The sequence below is a fragment of the Phaenicophaeus curvirostris genome, chromosome 9 (assembly GCF_032191515.1).
Source record: "Phaenicophaeus curvirostris isolate KB17595 chromosome 9, BPBGC_Pcur_1.0, whole genome shotgun sequence".
Lineage (NCBI taxonomy): Eukaryota > Metazoa > Chordata > Aves > Cuculiformes > Cuculidae > Phaenicophaeus > Phaenicophaeus curvirostris.
This window is the reverse complement of record NC_091400.1, coordinates 12,095,391-12,116,555: the sequence shown is the minus strand read 5'-3', so window position 1 is coordinate 12,116,555 and position 21,165 is coordinate 12,095,391. Positions and strand designations below refer to the sequence as shown.

The 21,165-nt window shown below is 45.7% G+C and overlaps 2 protein-coding genes across 2 annotated transcripts in view; both read right to left on the bottom strand.

Annotated features, from left to right (window-relative positions):
• DMBT1 (deleted in malignant brain tumors 1) overlaps positions 1 to 20,934 on the bottom strand; it is a 65,096-nt gene extending 44,162 nt beyond the window's left edge. The window contains exons 1-9 of the mRNA XM_069864137.1: positions 20,615 to 20,934; positions 18,706 to 19,025; positions 17,496 to 17,589; positions 16,628 to 16,781; positions 16,202 to 16,416; positions 15,884 to 15,928; positions 14,846 to 14,890; positions 14,527 to 14,570; positions 184 to 259 (exon numbers count right to left, since the gene is read on the bottom strand). Coding sequence (XP_069720238.1) covers positions 184 to 259; positions 14,527 to 14,570; positions 14,846 to 14,890; positions 15,884 to 15,928; positions 16,202 to 16,416; positions 16,628 to 16,781; positions 17,496 to 17,589; positions 18,706 to 19,025; positions 20,615 to 20,681 — 1,060 coding nt within the window. The 5' untranslated portion in view covers positions 20,682 to 20,934. The remainder of the gene's footprint in view (positions 1 to 183; positions 260 to 14,526; positions 14,571 to 14,845; positions 14,891 to 15,883; positions 15,929 to 16,201; positions 16,417 to 16,627; positions 16,782 to 17,495; positions 17,590 to 18,705; positions 19,026 to 20,614) is intronic.
• On the bottom strand, positions 10,797 to 14,517 carry LOC138724059 (scavenger receptor cysteine-rich domain-containing protein DMBT1-like). The gene is made up of 5 exons (XM_069863783.1): positions 13,716 to 14,517; positions 13,162 to 13,373; positions 12,728 to 12,900; positions 11,667 to 12,055; positions 10,797 to 11,192 (listed from the first exon to the last, which is right to left on the bottom strand). The coding sequence occupies exons 1-5, from the start codon at positions 13,907 to 13,909 to the stop codon at positions 10,919 to 10,921; spliced, it is 1,242 nt and encodes a 413-aa protein (XP_069719884.1). The 5' UTR covers positions 13,910 to 14,517; the 3' UTR covers positions 10,797 to 10,918.
• Positions 20,935 to 21,165: the final 231 nt, after the last annotated feature.

The window sequence follows — 21,165 nt, the reverse complement described above, 5'->3', positions numbered from 1 at the left end:
TGATTAGTCCATAATTTGAGCAAAACAAAACCAGGCTACCTCTTTCATCAAACTTCCCTTTAATAGTTAGCCCCAAACACATACCAACATCAATGTGATTTCTATTCATGGAACCAACAGAGAGGACCCCAGCCAGTCTTTATAATTTTTTTAAGTGTCCTGGAGCAAGTCTAAGCTTTTTACCTGTTTTGGCCTCCAGAACTGCCGGACCTAGCAAGAACAGCCATGTCAGAATTGTAACAGTACCCATCTCTCCATCCTGCTGATAGGAAGGACCATCAGATTATATAGTCTCTTTTTCTGAAGGGGAGTGGCTCTATAGGTTTCTCATTCTTCAGAACAACAAAACCTTCATGGTCCTATGATCTGAAATAAAAATATTTTTTATTTGCTGTTCAAGATTTTTGCAACTTCCTTGGTTTTGCAGAAAGATAATATCTCAAGAGCAACATTGTCCACTGCCGGAAGGAAATATTTATGCTGCTATAAGTTTCACAATCCTCTCATTGTACAAAGCAAATGAGCTCCTATCCAAAGATACCTTTCAATTCTTGCTGAGGAATCTCGGTATTTTTCTTTTATGGGGAGATTCCTTGGCAAGTCTGGGGAAGGCAGTGGGATCTTGAAACAAATTGGGTTGTCTCCAGCAAAATAAGAAAAGAGCTTCATGATTTGGTTCCAACTATTGAGGCAAGCCTCCTTGAGGAGCCACGAATTTCTTACAAGTTTGGCGTACTCCAATAAAACAAAACAAGACCTGGTAGCCCTGTTCAAATATGACTTGGTGGGAATCTCTCTGAACATAACGCACCAGAACTGTGGCCGTTGCTGAATGCAACGTGAAGGTAACTGAGAGACACTCAATTGAGACAGTTGCTTTCTATCAAAATTGCTGGCTCCACTGCACCATCCATCCCTCTGCCATTGGCAATAGTGCCAGCAACAAGAAGGTTAAGGTAGGAGGTGGCTGTGGCCTCCTAGTGGATGTAGGAGCCACTGGAGAGGCAACGTGGTGGATATGTGAGGAAGAAGAGCAGGCAGTCAGTGGTCCGGGGTGAGCTTCCAGTCCAGGACCTGGGGAAAGAGAGCTGGAGTGGCAGCAAGAGGAGATGACTTGAGAAAGGCGTGAAATACTGCTTGCTGGTTTCCTTCCTTGAAAGTCACAGCCATAAGTGTAGGGGAGCTCCCACCAATGTATGTGCGTGATGTCTTTGCCTCAACATATGGGTAACTTGCTCCAGATAATTAAGAGAGAGTCTGAGCTAAGCCTTGAAGGAAAACACTATGAAGAACCTTGCAGATGAAGTCAGCACCCCTAGCCCCAACAGGAACCCAATCCTTTTTGGCAATTTTAAGCTCAAGTCAAAACTCTACATACTGAGAGACCATTAGATAGCAAGAAGGGGTCAAGAACATCAAGGTCAGTTGAAAACCTTTTGTGAGAACTGTGCAGAAAAAACAGTGGATTTTATGCACTTTTAAGTCAGTTACATGGATTGCAGCTTAACTTTCTTCTAAAACTTCCTTTGATCCTTTGAACCACAAAATGGGGGGAAGAAAGGTTCAGATTTCTATTAAGAATCTCTCTTAGTAAGTTCCTTATTTAATTTTGCAGCATGACTGTTAGAGGTGTATTGTTTTGATTCATTTGAACAATTAATCCAAAGCTGCCCACAATGTGAAATAATGGTCATTTTTCATTCACTGTTCTTTGCCACTTTCCTATGTTTCAAACATTTAATGAGAAAAGCCTGATGACCATCCTGACACTGAAGAGCCAGAATGCTGTTGTTCATCTCACTCCTATCTCCACAGCCTTCACGGCTTGGATGATGATACCAGGAGTGAAAATTTGTGGCACAGTTGTTGCCATATAAAGATTTGTTGCCTTCAGGGGGAGTCACCAAGGATGAAGACTGAAGTCCAGGAGTCCAAGAAAAAATGACATGGAAGGTCTTTCCACAAAGGCCAGCATTATTGGAATGGAAGAAGGAAGTGCAAAACACAAAATGCCAAAGATGATGTTGGAAGCCTTGAAAGTCAACATTGAGAAGGGTAAATATGATTCTTCTTTATACAAACAACCGCATTAACACATGGATGAGGAAATGTACACAAGACTTGGTATTTACTATTCATATTCTTCTGTTTTTGACACTTTGGCAACAAGCAGAAAAAATCCAGTGTATTTCACTGGCCAATCAAACACTGCAGTCAGTGAAGCGTAAGTAAGTGATGGACAGCAGTTCTGCAAACTCTTGTAATAACTGGAAAGGATGGCGAGGCAGGGGAACATGAAAATAATTCGAACAATTCCCAGATGGTTCAAGTAAAAAAAAAACATGTTGAGTTATCCAGGTAAATGGACACAAGCAACTGATTAATCCTTCTCCATATTCTTCACTAACCCATTCTTTTACTACAGACCTAAAAGGTGTAGATATTTCTAGTGATTATCAGACAATCTCTGCAGAGTAGGAATAGAGAAATATTATGTTCTAGTTAATTTGAGTTAATTAATTCATTCAGATACCATACCACACACATTTTCACCCTTCCCACTGGCAAGGTATGTCTTTTTGCAGTAACACATTTTTGCTCTCTAGGACTTCCAGCAGCTTGAATTGCTTCTCTGAAAGTTACTCTGCGAGAGAAGCTCCACCGAGCTTTGAAAACATTTCCCTTTCTACCAGCGCTAGGAGACTTCTGCAGACACACTAGCTTTAGTGAGGTCCAAATGAAAACTGTTGAAAGGACATAGAAGATGAGTCAGCTGTCAATTGTGACTTTAGAAACTACGTAGAATGGAATGAGCGTATCCATAGACTTCCGCACAAAGAAATGATCATTTGATTCCAAGCATTAAGATGAGGCACCTTAGTCTGATTTATCAGGTTCCCAGATGGCCTTTGGGGCTCTGTTGTGTGTCATGTGAAGCGTATCATTACAAATCAATCTGCATTTGCTTGATAATGAGGATATGAGTCAATCAGAACTGTCTGCCACTGAGAGTCAGCTCCACCAGGTTTACTGGTAGCAGCTCTCTTGAACGTGGTTGGGCAGGAGATGGGAAGGAAGGTTCCTGGCAGAGACACCAACCACCAATCTATGCACTTTAGAGCATTACTCTTTCCTCATCACCAAATCCAGCTTTCTTCAGTCCTGCATTTCTATAAGAACTGTGGGTCAAGGAATGTGGCAGGAAAACCAGGAGGATGAGTCTAAGACACCAACTACGACAGTTTAGTGGCATTTTTTACAGCAACATTTGATATGGAGACTGCTGAACTTGGTACCTCTACTTTGTGTTCTGATACAATCTTGATGGACCCCTGGATAATACTGGAAGACTCAGCTCTGGAGAGTACAAGCATAATGCAGGTTGGAGGCACCAACATCCTAGGTCTAGGATCTCTCTGCTTTTCTGATCACAATGACATTTGAAAAAAAGAAGAAGTAAAAAAAAGTGCCTTTTTTCAATCTATGCCCTTAAAAATGCTGGGGTAGCACAATCACAGTGGCAGAGGCAGGAGAGAAAACAGCAGATCTGGGAAGAACAGAAGGGTAGGTTCTATTCTAGAGAGCTAGGAAAGCCCAGATACAGGAAAGTCTTCACTGTGCTGAGCAGGTTGCTGGATTCCTCCAAGCCTGGACAATCGTTGGACCACACAACAGGGCTAGCTGAAAGCCTCCTGGGTTGCTCTGCCTTTCAAAGCTGGCTGTAGGCAGGAAGGAGGGGAGGACTCTCCTCTATTCTTGTTCCTCCGTTGTGGACAACAAAATTCTCTTCCCCTCTCTGGGCAATGCCAGTCCTTGCTGGTATGGTCCCTTCTCCACAGCATGGAGAGAGGACGAGAGGCCTGCCTGGGTCATCAGGAAAACACACCTTGTAGGATAAAACAGTACAGGCTGTGATGATTGTTCCATCCGAGCTGCCCACATCCTCCTCGTCAGGTCAGGATGTTACCATAGAGTACAGCTCATCCTCCTTATGTCTCCCTGTTCCTCTGGCTCACCGCACATTATGCTGCTCCCAGTGAACTTCCCTCTGTCATAGCTGGCTAGAAAACAGGAAAGTTGAAAGAGCATCTCTCAAACAAATACCAGTGACCTTTCCACTCATAGGAAGCAGCCTCTTCCAAGTAGATTCTTCCTTTATTGTTATTTTTTATTGTGCTTTCACACGGGGATAGGGGCCAGGTCACATTTCCTTCTGGCAGCTTACATACATTCTCTCTCCTCTCCCCATTACAGGTGCAGAAACACGTAAGAACAAGAGCAGAAAGCATTGCTTGGCAAAGTCATTTCGTCAGAGGAACGTTTTCCAAGCTGATAAAGCATTATCTGGGAGTTCGGACAAGTAGATGGTGTTGGCAAGTACACAAAAAGAAGCTGTGCTCAAAGCCTGTTTTCTTTCCTGCTTTTTCTAAATTACACATTTATGTAACAGATCTGGTTATTTGTGTCCTCTATACAAAAATTGTGTAAGTGGCCTACATTTGCCCAGAGAAACTTGTCACTGTGACGAACCACCCATCCATCCCCCCCCACCCCAAATAGGGAACAATTCCTCATGTGAAATCCCTGTTCATTTTCTCTCCTGGATCATTATTGAGATATTTTTTACTGCGAAGAAATATTTCTCTTGGACTGCTTTCCAGTGTATCTCATGGTGCTGCACGGTGTTTTGTCTGCTCATCAGTATGGCAAGTCAATTCTTCTTTCTCAAGTCACCTAAATCAGTCTTCTCTGACAGACAGACAATTGACTGAGATGCTCTAAATATCTAGCACTGAAGCTGGATTCCCTGGTAACTGATTTGGATGCTGGGATGGAAGAATTAACCTTTCTTCTGACCTCAGGTGTATGTATGTGGAGGTGAGGGTTTTAAAGCCCAGCTCCTTTAGAAGTTCAGTTCACGACAACACAAGGTTTTACCTCAGGACAGTGCGTTCTTCAAACAAGACATGCATGGTGGAGCAGTCAAGCAAGAGTCACCTTCTACACAGACTGAAAAACCAAATCATGAAGTGGATGACTGGTGAAAAATATCAGCACCCTCCACCTGCAAGCCTTGGTTGCCTCTCCCACTATCTGGTACGAGATGGGTTCCTGCAGCTTCTGCTTCAGAAGGGCACCCCCTTCAGCAAGAAGGGCAGCTGCCAGCACCATGGCAGCCACAGCCAGAGGGGCAGGGCAGCTGGCTCCCTTTCACTTGCATGTCAGAGGCCAGCTCTGTGCCAAGCAATGTCAAAGGTAAATAGGCAAAGGGAATTCGAATTTAAATGTTACAATGTGGATCTGGTCAGAAACCAACTTGCTTTATTGCACGTCGTTTCATAAATGATCCTGTGGCCATGCCAAACAAGTAAAGATTAGGGCAAGAAATGGAAGAACAACTAAGAATTTACAGTGTTCACACACTGAGACTGTAAGATGCTGTTTCCTGGTACTGGAAAACAGGAGTTGGACTCGATGATCCTTGTGGGTCCCTTCCAACTCAGACATTCTGTGATTCTATGAAACAGCAGCTATATGATAGCTTGAAACAACATTTCCGAGGGAACCTACTGACTGGTTGCTAATAAATAAAAGACACACCAGTCAGGCACAGACAGTTCTGAAAAAGTCATGTACATCCTGCAGGGGGATGAGGCACATCTCGTCTCTGTTCCCACAGAGCTGAACCAATTGCCATTTGACAGAACAAAGAGTGGATCTAAACTGTGATAGAAAGGAAATAGCCTGGAAACAGTAAAAACAATTTAATAAAAATTATTTTTAAAATCCCTATGAGAATTACAGCAGAGTTATGAGTCATAGAACAACTAGGTTGGAAAAGTCCTTTGAGGTCATCTAGTCCAACTATCCCTGTCCAGTACTAAACCATCCCTGAGCACTTCATCTCACAGAATCACTAGGCTGGAAAAGACCCACTGGATCATCGAGTCCAACCATTCTTATCAAACACTAAACCACACCCCTCAGTACCTCATCCACCCATCCTTTAAACACCTCCAGGGAAGGTGACTCAACCACCTCCCTGGGCAGCCTGTTCCTGTGCCCAATGACCCTTTACGTGAATTTTTTTTTCCTGATGTCAATCCTGAACCTCCCCTGATGGAGCTTGAGGCCATTCCCCCTTTTCCCTCCTCTCCACAACCTCCTTTCAGGTAGTTGTAGAGAGCAATAAGATCTCCCCAGCTCTCTCAGCCGCTCCTCATAAAGCCTGTTCTCCAGCCCCCATCACCAGCTTCGTTGCTCTTCTCTGGACATGCTCTAAAGCCTCAACACCCTTCTTGTGGTGAGGGGCCCAGAACTGAACCCAGGATTTTAGGTGTGGTCTCACCAGTGCTGAGTACAGAGGGAAAAAGATCTCCCCACCTTTTAAACCTCTCCAGAGATGGGGACTCCACCACCTCCCTGGCCAGCCTCTGCCAGTGCCCGAGAACCATTTTGGTGAAGAAATTTTTCCTAATGTCCAATCTGAGCCTGCCTGGGCACAGCTTGAGGCCATTCCATCTCATCACCTATCATTTGGGAGAAGAGACCAACATGTACTTCTCTATAACCTCCTTTCAGGTAGTTGCAGAGAGCAATGAGGTCTCCCCTCAATCTACCCTTCTCCAGGCTGAACAGCCCCAGGTCCTTCAGCCGCTTCTCCTAAGACTCGTTGTTCTCCAGCCCCTTCCCCAGCTCCATTCCCTCCTCTGGATGTGCTCCTGACTCTCAATGTCTTTCTTGTAGTTAGGGGCCCAAAACTGAACCCAAGATTCAAGGTGCAGCCTCACCAGTGCCAAGTGCAGGGTCACAATCCCTTCGCTGGGCCTGCTGGACGCACTGTTTCTGATACAGGCCAAGATGCCATTGGCCTTGTCCACCTGGGCCGCTGCTGGCTTGCGTTCAGTCGGCTACAAAGGCACATTCCAGAGCTGAGGTTCCCTGAGCTGACAGGCAGACAGGCAGTGATACCCAGACTCTTAGGTTATTTAAGTTACTTCAGCTATAGGAAAGATAAGGAACTGCAGAATGCCAACTTCACATTTTATCTGCCATACTGGGTTTTGCTGACATTAATGATGGCAGTAGCAAGGTATGCTACTTGCAGTGAGGTGTTCTGGAGTATTTTGCAGTTCATGTGCAAGTGGAGGTCCTTTTACCTCTTGATGAGGTCACCATAAGCTGGCACTTTTATCACATTGGAGTCAGCAATCATTTCACCGTTGCCCTTTTAGACACATTAGATTATGAAATTACTGCAAGAAATCACATTCCCAGTGTGTATAAAGTTCTGTACCAGGTCCTAGTATAGTCAGAAAGAAGATGTAATACTCAAAAATCCTGAGCATTCTGGATGGAATTGTTCCCTTAACTCTCTCCTACACTTTGTTCTCTAGAACATTATTCTGAATATCCTAGATACAGACATTACCTAAACCCTTGAAAGAACAAATAGGAATGTTTATCAAACTCACACGAGGACCCGTCTCTCCAGCTTTGATAACAGGCACCTTTGACTTGCAGCCACTACAAAGCCAGCATCCCCTGTACCAGATAAGCCTTAGATTGCATCTGCTTCCTACCACACACACTGACAGCTGAGCAGCTGATATCAGTATTCCTGTTTGCTGCAACGTGCCATAAAACCTAGTATATACTGGACAGCAGATCAGCAAGCCCTTGCTGTTCCCACACCAGTAACAAACAGAAACCATTGCCTGGGGGCTTCACCACGTATCGCTGAGACAGAATACATAGGATGGAATTTGTTACTGTAATGCCGGAGACGTCAGGCACAAAGCACCTGGAGAAGTTCAGCATCTCCCTCGGTCAATCATTTTCAGTTTGAGAAAGAAAACATACAACATCTTCCTTACCGTAACACTGGGTTGTGGATCCATGGACTGGTTTTGTGCAGGGGTGTGCTTCTTGCAGGAGTGAGCTTGAACACATCAGTCTTCATGCTGCTCTTTCATATCTCACGGGGATGAAGTTCTTGGGTATGGTCGCAGTCATCTCCTGTTGTACCCAGATGGGTCACGCTCCCAGAATCAGCAAAGCACTTCAGGATGGAAAATGTAAGAGAAAATGTTAGCTATTAAGAACTATAGCTTGTACTTACTGACAGCACTTGAATGACGACATCATTTGACCTAAAACTTGAGATTTGATGTGCAGATGGAAGAGGCTCACTGTACACAACCAAGGAATTCTGAGGAAAACTTTAGACCTCAGCACAAACATGACAGCATAAACATCACTATGGGGATGCCCATATTGGTTCTATTCATTCACTAGTATTTCACAAAGGGGGAAATTATGGAAACATTTGGGTTTTACTGCATTTATGCAGGTTGCAGATTCACATTAACAGAAATTTTTTAGAGTCCCTCAGATATTCCACATACTTTGGTCTTAAATGTGAAGTACTTGTGGATCATAAAACTTTCATCCAGTTCAGCCCTCAAACTGCTGTCTTTCAGCCCTCTTCTTCAGAAACCTCCCACAGCAGAACTTCCTCCAGCTGTGTGCAGTTAGATCATCACAGCGGTGATGTGGTAAGTCCGAAGCTGTTGAAGTCCGATCTAGGTTTTTGCCCCTGTGAAGGTCTGAACATGTTCCAAAACAAGAGGCTATGGCAATAACTCGGTTTGTTCATTCACAGCTCCAGCTACGCCTAAGGTTAGTCTTGCTTTCTCCAGGACTCCAAGCTTTTATTGATACCAGCAAAGGTACCAAAGGTCTGTTGACTCAGGTGGAGCTGACCTGTGAGCAGCCATTGAAGCCCATTTCCACCTGCCTTGTCCTCAGCCCAGGGCCAGCTTGGATCACACAGATTGCACTTGCCAGACATGTCAAAGCAAAGCTGCTCTGCGTGAACCACGCCAGGAGAACTCAGGGATGTTGCAGCCTGGAGCACAAGGGTTGCATCCAGGCATTCTTGGAGTAGCATAATCGAAAATAGCTCTAAGAGCTCATTTTCTCAACAATAAGGACCTCCTTGAAGACCAACTCACAAAATATTCGGATATTTTGTATGGGGACCCATAGGCAGGAATAACTTTCCCCTTTCAGCCGTGTGTGATGGTCCAGGTATTCTTAGCTGCATACAGCCTCCATCTGAAACACTTCACCAGGCCATGCAGGCTTTTATGCCACGTTTAATTGCCATCTTAGAAAACTGGAACTGGTAAAAAACTGGACTGGGAAGAAGGCTCACAGAGTACAATGGCAGCACTTGCATTCACATATTTTGCCTGCTGGTACTGACTGCAATGGAAACAGGAAAGATAAGAGGGTGATTACAACAAAGCTGAGCTTGTATGAAGGGTAAATTGAAATATAGACACTGAGATTTATTGAAATGCCTCTCAGAAGTATGTGAATGGGCCTTGTTATTGGCTATCAACGCAGCACACAGCGTGGAACGCACTCACTGCTGCTCTATGGGGGAGACTCTTGGTCTTAATTTACCCCTGAGGAAGCAGGAAACAAACTCCTGTTTGGTGTGGAGTAAGAAATGGCTGTGTGGGTTCCCCATAACCCAGGGTGCATTATTCACCAGCAAAGTTAAGATATCCCAAGAGGAGGAGACTGATGATTCACCCTCTGTATTAACATTTGAGAGCCTAATATTGCAGGTGGCAAGTAATGTGAGGGTCATTACTGGGCTGCAGACTTTCCCTGGGTTCCTTCAGAGCTGAGTTGACAAGCTGACAGAGCTGACAAGCCCATCTCTTCTCATGAGGTGAGCCATCACCACTGAAAGCCTTTCTTGCTTGATTTTTCATCCAATGGAATTACTCGATAAAGGAAATTACTCAGTCCATCAAACTACTCCACGAATATGATCAGCAGCAGGTGTTTACCAAGGCTTGCACAATTGGGTAGGGAAATGTTTTCTTTGCTATAGGTTGCAAAATAAACCCAACAAGATTGAAAAAAGTGGCTATCAGGGGCCTGACAGCAACAAAAAATGTTGCCTGAGAAACATCTGGAACAGGAGCTGAATTTGTGTTCTCCTGGATGACAATAGTGTCCCACTCTGGGAAGGAGAAGACCTGGTCACATTTGATCCCTCATCCTGTTGTTTCCAAAGCATTCAAAAAGGAAAAACTGGCTTTCTAGGTCAGGTTTAAACATCAATCACTGTCTTGCACCCTAATACACCCAGGCTACTCCAAATGCACCTCAAACAAGGATTGTATTGATACAGCTGTTTTGTGGAACTTAAACTGCAACTTGAGCATTTTGGTTTTACCATTAAAAAACCAAACAACAGAATCACAGAATCACTAGGTTGGAAAAGACCTCCAGGATCATTGAGTCCAAACATTCCTATCAACCACTAAACTATGTCCCTGAGAACCTTATCCACCTGTCTTTTTAATATCTCCAGGGATAGCGACTCAATCACCACCCTGGGCAGCCTCTGCCAGTGTCCAATAACCCTTTCTGTGAAATTTTTTTTTCTGATGTCCAGCTTGACCGTTCCTTGGTGCAGCTTGAAGCCATTTCCCTTTGTCCTGTCCCCTGTCACTTGAGAGAAGAGGCCAGCTCCCTCCTCTCTAGAAGAAATTAGGGACTGCAGATTCATGTGTGATTTTTCTGGGATTTTCCTGACTGGTTTTTTGGACACAGCAGCTGCAAGCAGCAAGCAGTTTGGGAAGAGGGGAGTTCCACAGAGCTGCCAGTGCCCTTTCTCATCAGCCTCCCCGCAAGCAGCTGAATTGGAATCATTGTGATGTGTAAAGATAAGTGATGTGAGGTGGGATTGATAGGCAAGAGTCAGTGAGCATGTTCCTGAGGTTTATTGAAGACCTGCTGGTAATCGAGCAGTAGACACATAGTTTCATTCAGAATTAAGCTGGCACTTAAAGATGCTCCTGCTAAAGGAGACACAGTTTTATTTAAAATCTCATACATTCCTATTCCCAGCATCGTCTTCCTTAAGCTCTACTGGGCCAGCAACAACAGTCACCCGTTCTTGGCCAGAGCTTGCCCCTCTCTTGGACCGAGTAATGCAGCCTTGGAAGCATCTGGAAGAGTAGTCATAGGTTCTGCACACCACTAGTTCACACTGCAGGTAAACAGACGGATTGCTACGAATGAACTGGAAGGCATTGAATTTAAACCGGACGATGTGTCTGTAGGGTGAATAGTAAGTATTGTAGGTAGAATCTCGAACACATCTATAAAGAAACAAGAAAGCTCTCATGAGTACACCCTCTGCCCAGTCATTCACATGCAGTGTAACACAGAACATGATAGTGATTGTTAAACATGATGAAAATAGTTCAGAAAGCTGAAATTAGGGAAAGCAAGATGCTCTCCTTTGGCGGCATTGAGCCATGTTACCTCCCCTCAGCCCGTTGTGTGTCTGGGTTGGGTTTGTGTGTATGTTTTTCTGGAGGTGCATTAACCTCACTTGAGATGGGTCATTGGTACCATGATGAGCTGGCCACATCCATCGAGTTGTCATCTTAAGGTGGAGTCAATCCATCTCCCTTCCCCCAGTAAACCCCAAATGCCTCTGTTCGTTAATAAGTCAGAAGCTGACATTAACATATGCTGTATTCACGCTATTCCATTAAAAAATAAAAGAGAAAAGAGCTAGAGGAGTTTAAAGGCAGTTCTGTCTGTAATTGTAATGCATAAGAACTTACCCATTCCTGATTATATCATAGGTCACTGTCGTAAGATTGCGGAGAGTGGGAGATGCTACACAGGTGTCCACAAATAACATCAGGTTGGGATCAGAGCTGTGCAGGTAAGCTTCAAGGAACAAGTTCTGGTTGATGTCAACATAGTAGGGTGAGTCATAGACTGGCCATGAGAAGGACCCAGAATGATAGAATGTGAGGTTTACATCGTATCGGGCGTACTGAGTTTCAGTGACTTCAAGATTGTTGTCCACCACGTACATTATCTGAGCCCAGGTGTTCTGGAGCATTTTGCAGTTGACATGCAAGTGAAGATTTTTATTTCTTGTGATTGCATTATCTGAGCTGTGATGAGTGATGAGGTTGGAATAAATTATTGTGTTGCTGTTCCCCTGTTTGGCACAGAAAATAAAATGCAGAATTAATTCCCACACTCAGGCTTCCTCCTGTGCATCTTAAACTGTGCTGTATCCTTATACAACGTGTACAGTAAATACATTATTCCCCACAAAGTCTGCAGTGGAGAAGCCTGAATCCAGGCATTTCTGTTCTCAAGGTAAGAAGCCAGAATTGATGTGTAATTTTCAGTGCCTACACAGTGGGCCCAGAAATTTGCTCACATGAAATGTGGAAATTGGCCACAACCTGTAGAATGCTTTGAACACTGAATGTCTGCGGGTTTGGGTCCAGGAGAGTACTGAAGCTGAAACCTCGCTTAGAACATGATAAGTTGTATACAGTAAAGCTCTGAGACCCTTTTAAACACCACTCTCACCCTGGGACCTTGAAAATGCCAAATGTTTACTTCCTTCCCCACTGTAATTCTTCCAAGTTCAATACAGGCCGTAAGTGGATACTCTGGCAGCAGAGGCAGAAAATATTAGTGTTAGCAAACGTCATCCCTCAGGAGAGGGAGCAGCACCTGCAACCCCCAGGACACCTCCAGTCCCTGCAGACCCCAGCCCAGCTCTCGCTTTGTGCCGGTTTTCACAGCGAACACTCTGGTCTGAATTCTTACGCACTCACAATATTTGCACCCTTTGCTGACCTGCATCAGCCCCTACCTCAGTCACCGTGCCGCAGGAGCTGTACGGTATGTCAAATATGACGTACTGCGAGGTGATGTTGGGTTTGCAAGAGGGGTCGTTCAAGCTGAGCTTCCAAGCAGAGTAGCCTTGCGACTGAAGGTAGTACCTGCTCACAACTGCACGCATGTAGTCTGGCAAACACTGCAGAGCTAGCAGATGGCAAAGAAAACATGTTAAAAGTTCACTGGAGGGACCAGAATTGGTTCGAAGTGGCAACTTAAATAAAGAGTCTCTTTTGCAGAAGGACCTGATAATGCAGGAAGACTTCAGAACCCAGGCTGAAAACTTGCATCTCTATGAAATGCTATAGATCGAGTTGAAACAACAAGATTATAGAAGGCTACAAGATTAACAACCAGGGAATCAGCAAATACTTGAGGAGCAGGTTTCTGCTTTAAGCATGAACTTACTAGTGCTCTGATCTGCTGGAGTGGAGTAGTACTCAGCCCAAAACCCTCTGTACGTGTAGCGAGAGTTACTGTAGAACCGGACCGTCAGCAGGTTGGAGGAAGACGTGTATGTGCGATAGAAACCAGAACAAAATTTCCCAAGGAGAGGAGAAGTGTAGGGTGGCCCATCATAGACCTCCACGTGGTCAGACAGGCATCTGCCACCCTCCATCCTGCAGAGGAAACAGGAATCTTTAGTTAAACACTGCATTTGCTGTTGCTACAGCTTGTTCCTTTTGTTGTGTTTTGTTTTTAATAAAAGCTCAGATTAACTGTTCCCAGCAGAAAAGCACATTTTACTGACAGCCCTGTCAGACCTTTGGAACAGGCATTACAGCCTCCAACCTCCATCTCAGTAGATGCCAACCACATCACTGACTAAATATACAAAAATGGGCACATTTTTCACCTCAGATGTACTAAAAAACACCCTTGAAATCAAGCAGCTATCAAGTTAGTGAGTCTGAGATGTCAATCCCATGCATCAACTTCCCAAGTCATAAATTTTTACTTACTGAATGTCTCTAAATATGAGCGTGACAAGAAAATTGCTCTTTACTTGTATTTCCCACACACAGTTGGCATTGTTTGGATAATTTCTGGGGTAAAATGGACTCTGTAGTGTCCCAGATGGAGAGGAAAGCAAGCCACCGCAGAAATAATCCTCTGCAGAGAAAAATACAAGCAGAAAAACAGACATATAAACCATTTAAGGTTGTGTTTGGAATATGTCTATGTAGAAATTACAAGTCTAAAATTTGGACACACTGACTTTGGTGAGCTTCAACGCTCTTTCTATTAGGTTCCTGTATTATCTGAATGCAAATTAGGAGGTGCAAAATGCACTTAAGAGCTTTTATACTGCTTGTCTTCCGTGTCAGGACCAGCAGGGTACAAGTCTTTGTCCTAGAAGTGCAGTGATGGGAGTTGGATCTCCGGAGCTCAGCTGCCCCTTGACAGAGAAGAAGTCAGAGCTGAGCCTGGTTGACCTCTGCCACAACTGCCAGTGGCCAAAGCGAAGGAAAGAAGGACAAAAATGATTTTGTTTCTGTGTAAGAACATTGGCAAACACCCAATTCATAGACATGAATACCTTCTGTCACAGTCAACAAACACAGATTATTTGTAGATCAGTTGCAGTCCAATAACAGAGGAATCCAGATCAGAGAAGGCAAAGAGAGCCATGGATTCCTAAGATAATTTTCAGTCCAAATTCAAACTGCTCCAAGAAAAGAGAAACGTGTAAACGGACACCGCCTTTTGGATTACATCCCTAACTAGACAACTCACACTTTTATCCTTGAACCCACAGAAAGAACAAGGTACCTGCACAGAGAGATCTGCTGAGGAACATTCAGTTTCTTTTTCAGCTACAAGCAAACATGAACAAGCCCCTCTCTCATTTGGAGCTAACATCAACCATATAAACAAATGAACTTTTCATGACCCATATATGTTCTGCCTGAGGAGCAGGAAACGCTTTTTGACTGTGAAAGTGATTGAGAAGTGGCACAGGTTGCCAACCGAGGCAGTGGACTATCCATCCATGGAGATGGTCAAGAACCACCTGGATGTGGGCTTGTACAGTCAGGTCTAGGTGATCCTGTTTTAGTAGGAGGTAGGACTTCAACTCCTCTGGACCTACCTGCAGTCGTTGACACAGTGGCCGCCAAGCTGGAGATGTCTTGTGCTGTGGGGAGGGAGCAGCACATGAATGAGCAGCATTTTGCATAAGAGAAACAACTCACTGGGAGTCACCACCAATGGAGGACCGTCTGTCTTAACCAAGAGTGTGATGGAAACACTTTTCCCTGAGAAGCTGACTGAGAACTGGCACAGATTGCTTACACAGGTGGTGGGCTCTCCATCCTTGGAGACAGCCAAGAGCCACACGGACATGGTCTTGGTCAGCCAGCTCAAGGTGACCCCACTTTAGCTGTGGATGCAGGCTGCCAGTGGACCTGAACAGTCCCTTACACGGCACACGCTCATCATGAAGCAAACCCAGGAACCTTTGTGTCTGGCCACCTCCACCTTTAGATGTTGCATTGATGTCAGAGGATTCATTACACTGCACGCTCTCTGTTAGTCACCACGGACAGCCAGCAATACCTTTACACTACGAAGGCTTCTCCAGTAACTCATAGAATCCACAGTTATCAAACACATGGCTCATGCTCCGAATGTCAACATGCAAATACATCTCAAGAGGATTATGCAAGGGACATGGCAACAGCAGGAGCATGGTGAGGTTCAATAGCCTTGTCTCCTGCCTGCATTAGGCACAGCGTGTAAAGGAGGGGGAAACCAATACTAAATCCAACTTACAGGCCGTGTCTGTTGTCGCTGCCAGGCTTTCAGTTGTGTCAGTTACAGGAAAATAAACGTCCCCTGTAAAACTCCACTTTAGGAAAAGGAATGCAATTCCAAAGGAACATCCCTGAATTCCCAGCTCCCAGATAATTCTGCTTCCACACACACTCCCAGCCTCAGTTTAAAGTCAACACGTGATTTCTCTCCAAAGAAGTGGCTGGGCAGATCCTTGCCTCTGGAACCAAATCAGGTCTAGCAAGGGCTGGACTAGATGACCTCCAGAGGTCCCTTTCAGCCTCAGCCACCCAGAGATTCTGAGATCCTGAGCAAGGCAGGAGCTCATCAGACTTCTCAACCCCTCTGGACCTACCTGCAGTCGTTGACACAGTGGCCGCCAAGGTGAAGGTGTCTTGTGCTGTGGGGAGAGAACAACATGTGAATGAGCAGCATTCTGAGATCCTGAGCAAGGACAAGGGATAACCTTCTGCCCCTTCAAACCTACCTGTCATCGATGGCAGAGAGGGAGTCCAGATGGAGTCACCTGGTGCTCAGGGAGAGAGCAGCAGCTGAGCCAGCAGCCTTTTATTTCAGACAAAGAGCCCGCTGGGAGGGTGTTACCCAAAGGTAACCCTCGTATGCATAAAGGCAAACCACAGAGTGCATTTCATCCTGGTGGGATTGGTCTTACCTGTGGTGCTGCTGGAGGTAGGATATGAGGTGTAGTACGCTTGGAAACCTCTCTGGGTGACACTACCATCGCTGCGAAACAAGATGGTCATCTGGTGACCGGATGACTCAAAGAGGCGGTGGTCGTTCCAGCAAACAGTCCCAAGGAACGAGCCCCTGGGGAATGCACCATCGTACACCTTGATGGCATCGAACCTGCAGCTGTTGTCTTCCAGGCTGCAGAGGAGAGGAGGGTCTGTCTGCCCCACTCCGAGCACAAGGGCCAGAAGGATCTGTGGGGCCCAAGCAACTCGACCCTGTTCCTGGCTGGCTGCGGTGCTCAGGCAGAGGCTTCCAAGGTGCCACGATGGGCACAGAGCCACCCCTGAGCCCGCAGCCAGCACCAGGCACCCTGCCTGCACCCCAGCTACCACCCCACTGCACTCACTCGACATCCAGAAAGTGGAGCTGGATCCTGCGATGCCGCTCCCACAGCCGGATGCGCCACACGCAGTGGGCGTAGTTGGGGTAAGAGTTGGGGTAGCCCGGGCTCTGCAGGTAGCCAGACAAACTCTGATGCAAGCCACCGCAGGTGATGACACCTGTGGAAAGGACCAGAACCTGGGCATGAGTGGAAAGCTCTTGCAATCCCATCTCCAGGAGCCCTCAGAGTTGCACTTGCCACAGGCAGCGACCCCCATGGGCAACACCAGGACACCCCGTGGGACACCTGGGCAGGAGTTATCCAGACCTCATGGCCCCTCCAGAACTGAACACAGCCACAACCCAGAGGGAGTCGAGCTGAATGATCACATCAGCTTGCTCACCGTACAAATTTCTTCACAAGAAGAAATGGGATGGTTAAAATACAAAGCCATCCCTGTCACATAAAGAAGAAAGCTGATGGATTTTACTTACAATCAGTGGTCCCAGGTACTGTTGTGGGAGCTGTACTTGGTGGTGTTTCTAGAGAAGGGAAAAAGATTCTTGATAGCAAATGGGGGAAGATCAACAAGGGAAATATAATTTGAAGCTTCCTCTTGTAGCAATGTGTGGCTGACCAACTTCGGATCCAGGAGGTTTCTTTCTCTTTTAGTAGCTCTCACCATTTTTTTCCTCCATTCATCATCAAATCTCTTCCTGAACCCACCCTGACCTCCAAGTGGCCCAGAGGCTGCCAGGTGCCCTTGAGGTGAGAAAAGGATCTAATGAGGGGTGTCAGGCTGGTTAAAGCTGATTTCAAAACATAAACCAAGTTGTTTCAGTGTTTGACTGAGCTTAACTGCTTCCCAAAACAAAGCTGGTTTCAATATCACCTTCATCACGATTGCCTTGGGCACAACCAAAGCACAGGAGGTTCTCTGTGAACATCACATAGAGGGTGATGAGAACTTGCTCCAGTTGCTTACACTGGTGGTGGGGTCTCCATCCATTTTACCCTTTTTGATGCATCCTCCCTCCCATCAGACCCACTGACATCGGTATCGGTCCCCAGGCTGGGCAAATCACTGCCTATGCAATCAATGTAATTACACTCATAACAAGCATTAGCCTTTGGGAAAACTGGAACAACGTAAAATAGTGGTAATTCCTTTTATATTCTTATCATTACAATAAAAAGAAGAACGGGGACTTGTGCCATACTTGTTCTATGTAGGGCACCTCAAATTAGTCATCAATGTATTATTCATGTCAATACACTCAATCAAATACAAAACATGTGATTCAAAGAGCACCTCAAGCTCCAAAATAAACATGCATTTCATAGAATCATAGAATAGGTTAGGGTTGGAAGGGACCTCAAAGATCATCTAGTTCCATACCCCTGCCATGGGCAGGGACAACTCACTGGACCAGGTTAACCAAGGCCCTACCCAACCTGGCCTTAAACACCTCCAGGGATGGGGATTTTTTTCATCTAGAAAACAGAGATTAGTTTTCAAATGTATTGCTCTGACATGATTCATAAAATTATATCTTTGGCTTTACAGACTATTTGTTTCATTTACTGGCCTCCTTACAGGAAACGGGTGGGAGTAATGCAGAATATTTGTGGTATCTCCAGGAGTTTCAGGCCACCAGGTCTGCCACCATCAGCTACACTGAGCTGTGTGTTTCCCTGGCATTGTCCTGCATAGACAAGACCAACCCCTATCCTGTGAGCCACCACCGGGTACTGCCAAAAGTGATGGCCAGGAAAGCCATGACAAAATCAGACCCACCTGGAGAAACAGATCCCCCAGAGCTGGATGTGGTCATTGTTGTGGCATCTGTTTAGAGGAGGAAGAGAAAGACACGAGTGAGGACCCTGTGGATGAAGGAGCACAGCCAGGCTTTCTCGCAGCGCTGAGGATGTTGGTGCCATCCTGTCAGCAGGCACTGGAGAGCTTGGGCATCTCAGCGGGATGCTCTACCAAATTGTGAGCAATGAAAAACACACTCTTTGAACACCTCCCCAACACATACCTAACTGGGGCCAACAAGGGCCACTTCTACAAAGGGTCTCGTTCTTTAGGAGGGAAAAGCAATGGTACCTGAGCAGACAACACCAGCATCTTCATGGTGGCCACAGTTGTGGATGCCCCAGCCACGGTGTCTGCACTGGAAGAGGGAGGACTCACTCCCAGTGCACTGCACATCATCCAGGTAGATATTGCCAGTGCCTTGGCCAAAGTAGGCATCTGTTTTTGCAGAAACAGCAAAGCCACAACCCAGCTGCCTGCACACGACGTTGGCATCATTCAGGTCCCAGTAGTCATCACAGACAGTGCCACGGTCCCCATTGTAGTAGATCTCTACACGCCCTTCACACCGGTTCCTGCCATTCACCAGGCTCAGGGAGGCACCTTGGAAAGGAGAAAACAGGGGAAACATGGGAAACTCTCCAGCACGCAGGCACCTTTTCTCATCAGGTCATTGGCAACGCTCTATAGGTTTCAGGCCACCCGGTCTGCCACCATCAGCTACACTGAGCTGTGTGTTTCCCTGGCTCTGCCCTGCATAGAGAAGACCAACCCCTGTCCTGTGAGCCACCACCAGGTACTGCCAAAAGTGATGGCCAGGAAAGCCATGACAAAATCAGACCCACCTGGAGAAACAGATCCCCCAGAGCTGGATGTGGTCATTGTGATAAACAAATCCAGACAAGGATCCCTAGCAAGGTGCATCTTTTCAGATGTGGTGCAATCCACCTTGGAGAGAACAAAGCTCCAAAGCTCCAGGTTTAGATGCCATGCACCCAACAGCCGCAAGGGCATGACTAGCAGACTGGGGCATGTGGTTCATCACAGCACCATGCTCGTATCTGTCCCACTTGCAACCAGGCAGCTTCAAACTCCTGAGACAAAAGGTAATATAGGTTTTTCCAATCATTCCACACCTGAATAACACTCTGCAATTCATTGTGGATGGAAGCCAGTGGGACAAAAGATAAAACACACTCTATATCCTTCCTGTCCTTGGGATTACAGTGGGTGTAATTTTTCTTATTTCTGCCCACAGAGCACAGTGAATGGAGAAGTGTCCTGGTCAGAAGAAACTCCTAGCCAGAGCAGAACACTTCAGCTCTCTTCTCTGCCACAGGAGGGATGGTCACACCTTGGTTTTTGTCTTGCTTTTACAAGTGCTTGTGCCTGAGGTAAAGCAGGGAAGTCCCCTCGCCAAGGCAAAGCAAGAGGTTGGCAGGTGTGACACAGCTCAAGAGGTGTCCAATGGGAATAGGAAACTGAAGAATTCACCTCTGTAAAGCAGCAATCGTATTCAGAAACCCCTCACCAATCCTAAATATTGGTGCTGGGGAGCGCTAGTGCTGTTCCCATTTGCCTGTGCAGACTAGATCGATGATGTCCCCAAGTTTTCATTCCACGTGCATGAAAGTCTCGGGGGTGAAAAACACTTACCTCTGGGACTTTGTGACACTGTACAGGACAGCACCTGGCTCTCACTGGTGTGCTTTATGAAATTATATAAAGTCGAATAAGTACTGGGTGGTTCCATCTGCATCTGCAAGGCTGACTTTCAAGTCTTTCAAATCAAACATGCATTGCAGCCAAAGAAACTTTTTTATCTCTTAACTCCACACCAAAACCCGCAGGCTGATAGGAACGCAGTCTTTCAGTAGCATTGTCATGGTAATATATACTTTTTAATATGATTTAAACTCTGCTACACGACACCACTGCAAACCACAGCACTAACAACCTCATTGCACATCCTTAACGTGAATAACAGTTAGTCACAACCTCAGTGGGTTTGTATATTCAGTAAGACAACACAATGCTATCCAACTGCAGTCTGCCTTACTTCTCATCTTCACACAAAGCTGATTATTCTCACATGTGAATTGTATGGATGGAAACAGCACAGCGGAGTGAGACAATCCCTCTCTCCTACCTTTTTCTGGAAGAAAATTCTGCAAAGATTTTAAGCGCTTTACCTGAGGCAGCATCCAGGAGTGCTGTACTTAAGAGGAATAACCACAGCAAGTTCTTGGTGGTACCCATCTTGTTCAGAGATGCCAATAAAGCAGAGCATCAGCATTTATACCCACACCTGGAGAGGCTGAGGCTCCCAAGGTCAGTGTGGCTCACGTTATGTCTGACTTCTTATGCAATATTTTTATGACTTTCTGATTTCTACAGAATGGTCCTATACCAATTCCCAAGTTTCCATTTCCTGGATAATCTGGGCTACTGCCATATTACAAATTATCTTAACTGCAGGTGCAGGCCCAGCAGTACCTTTGGAACCAGGTTGGTGAATTTACACGTTACTTTGCCCCTAACGACCAACGGCTGCATTAAGCAGACTGTAACGCATTGCAAGGAAACACATTCCTTACAGGCTTTCTGATAAATCCTTCAGCAGAGAGCCCTTGTCCCATAATGTTTATCTTTCTGATGGTTTCCAGTTGAAATTGCAGGCTCATTCCTCTGCTGCCCATATCCAAACAGCACATCATAAATGGGATTATGTCCAGTATCCAAA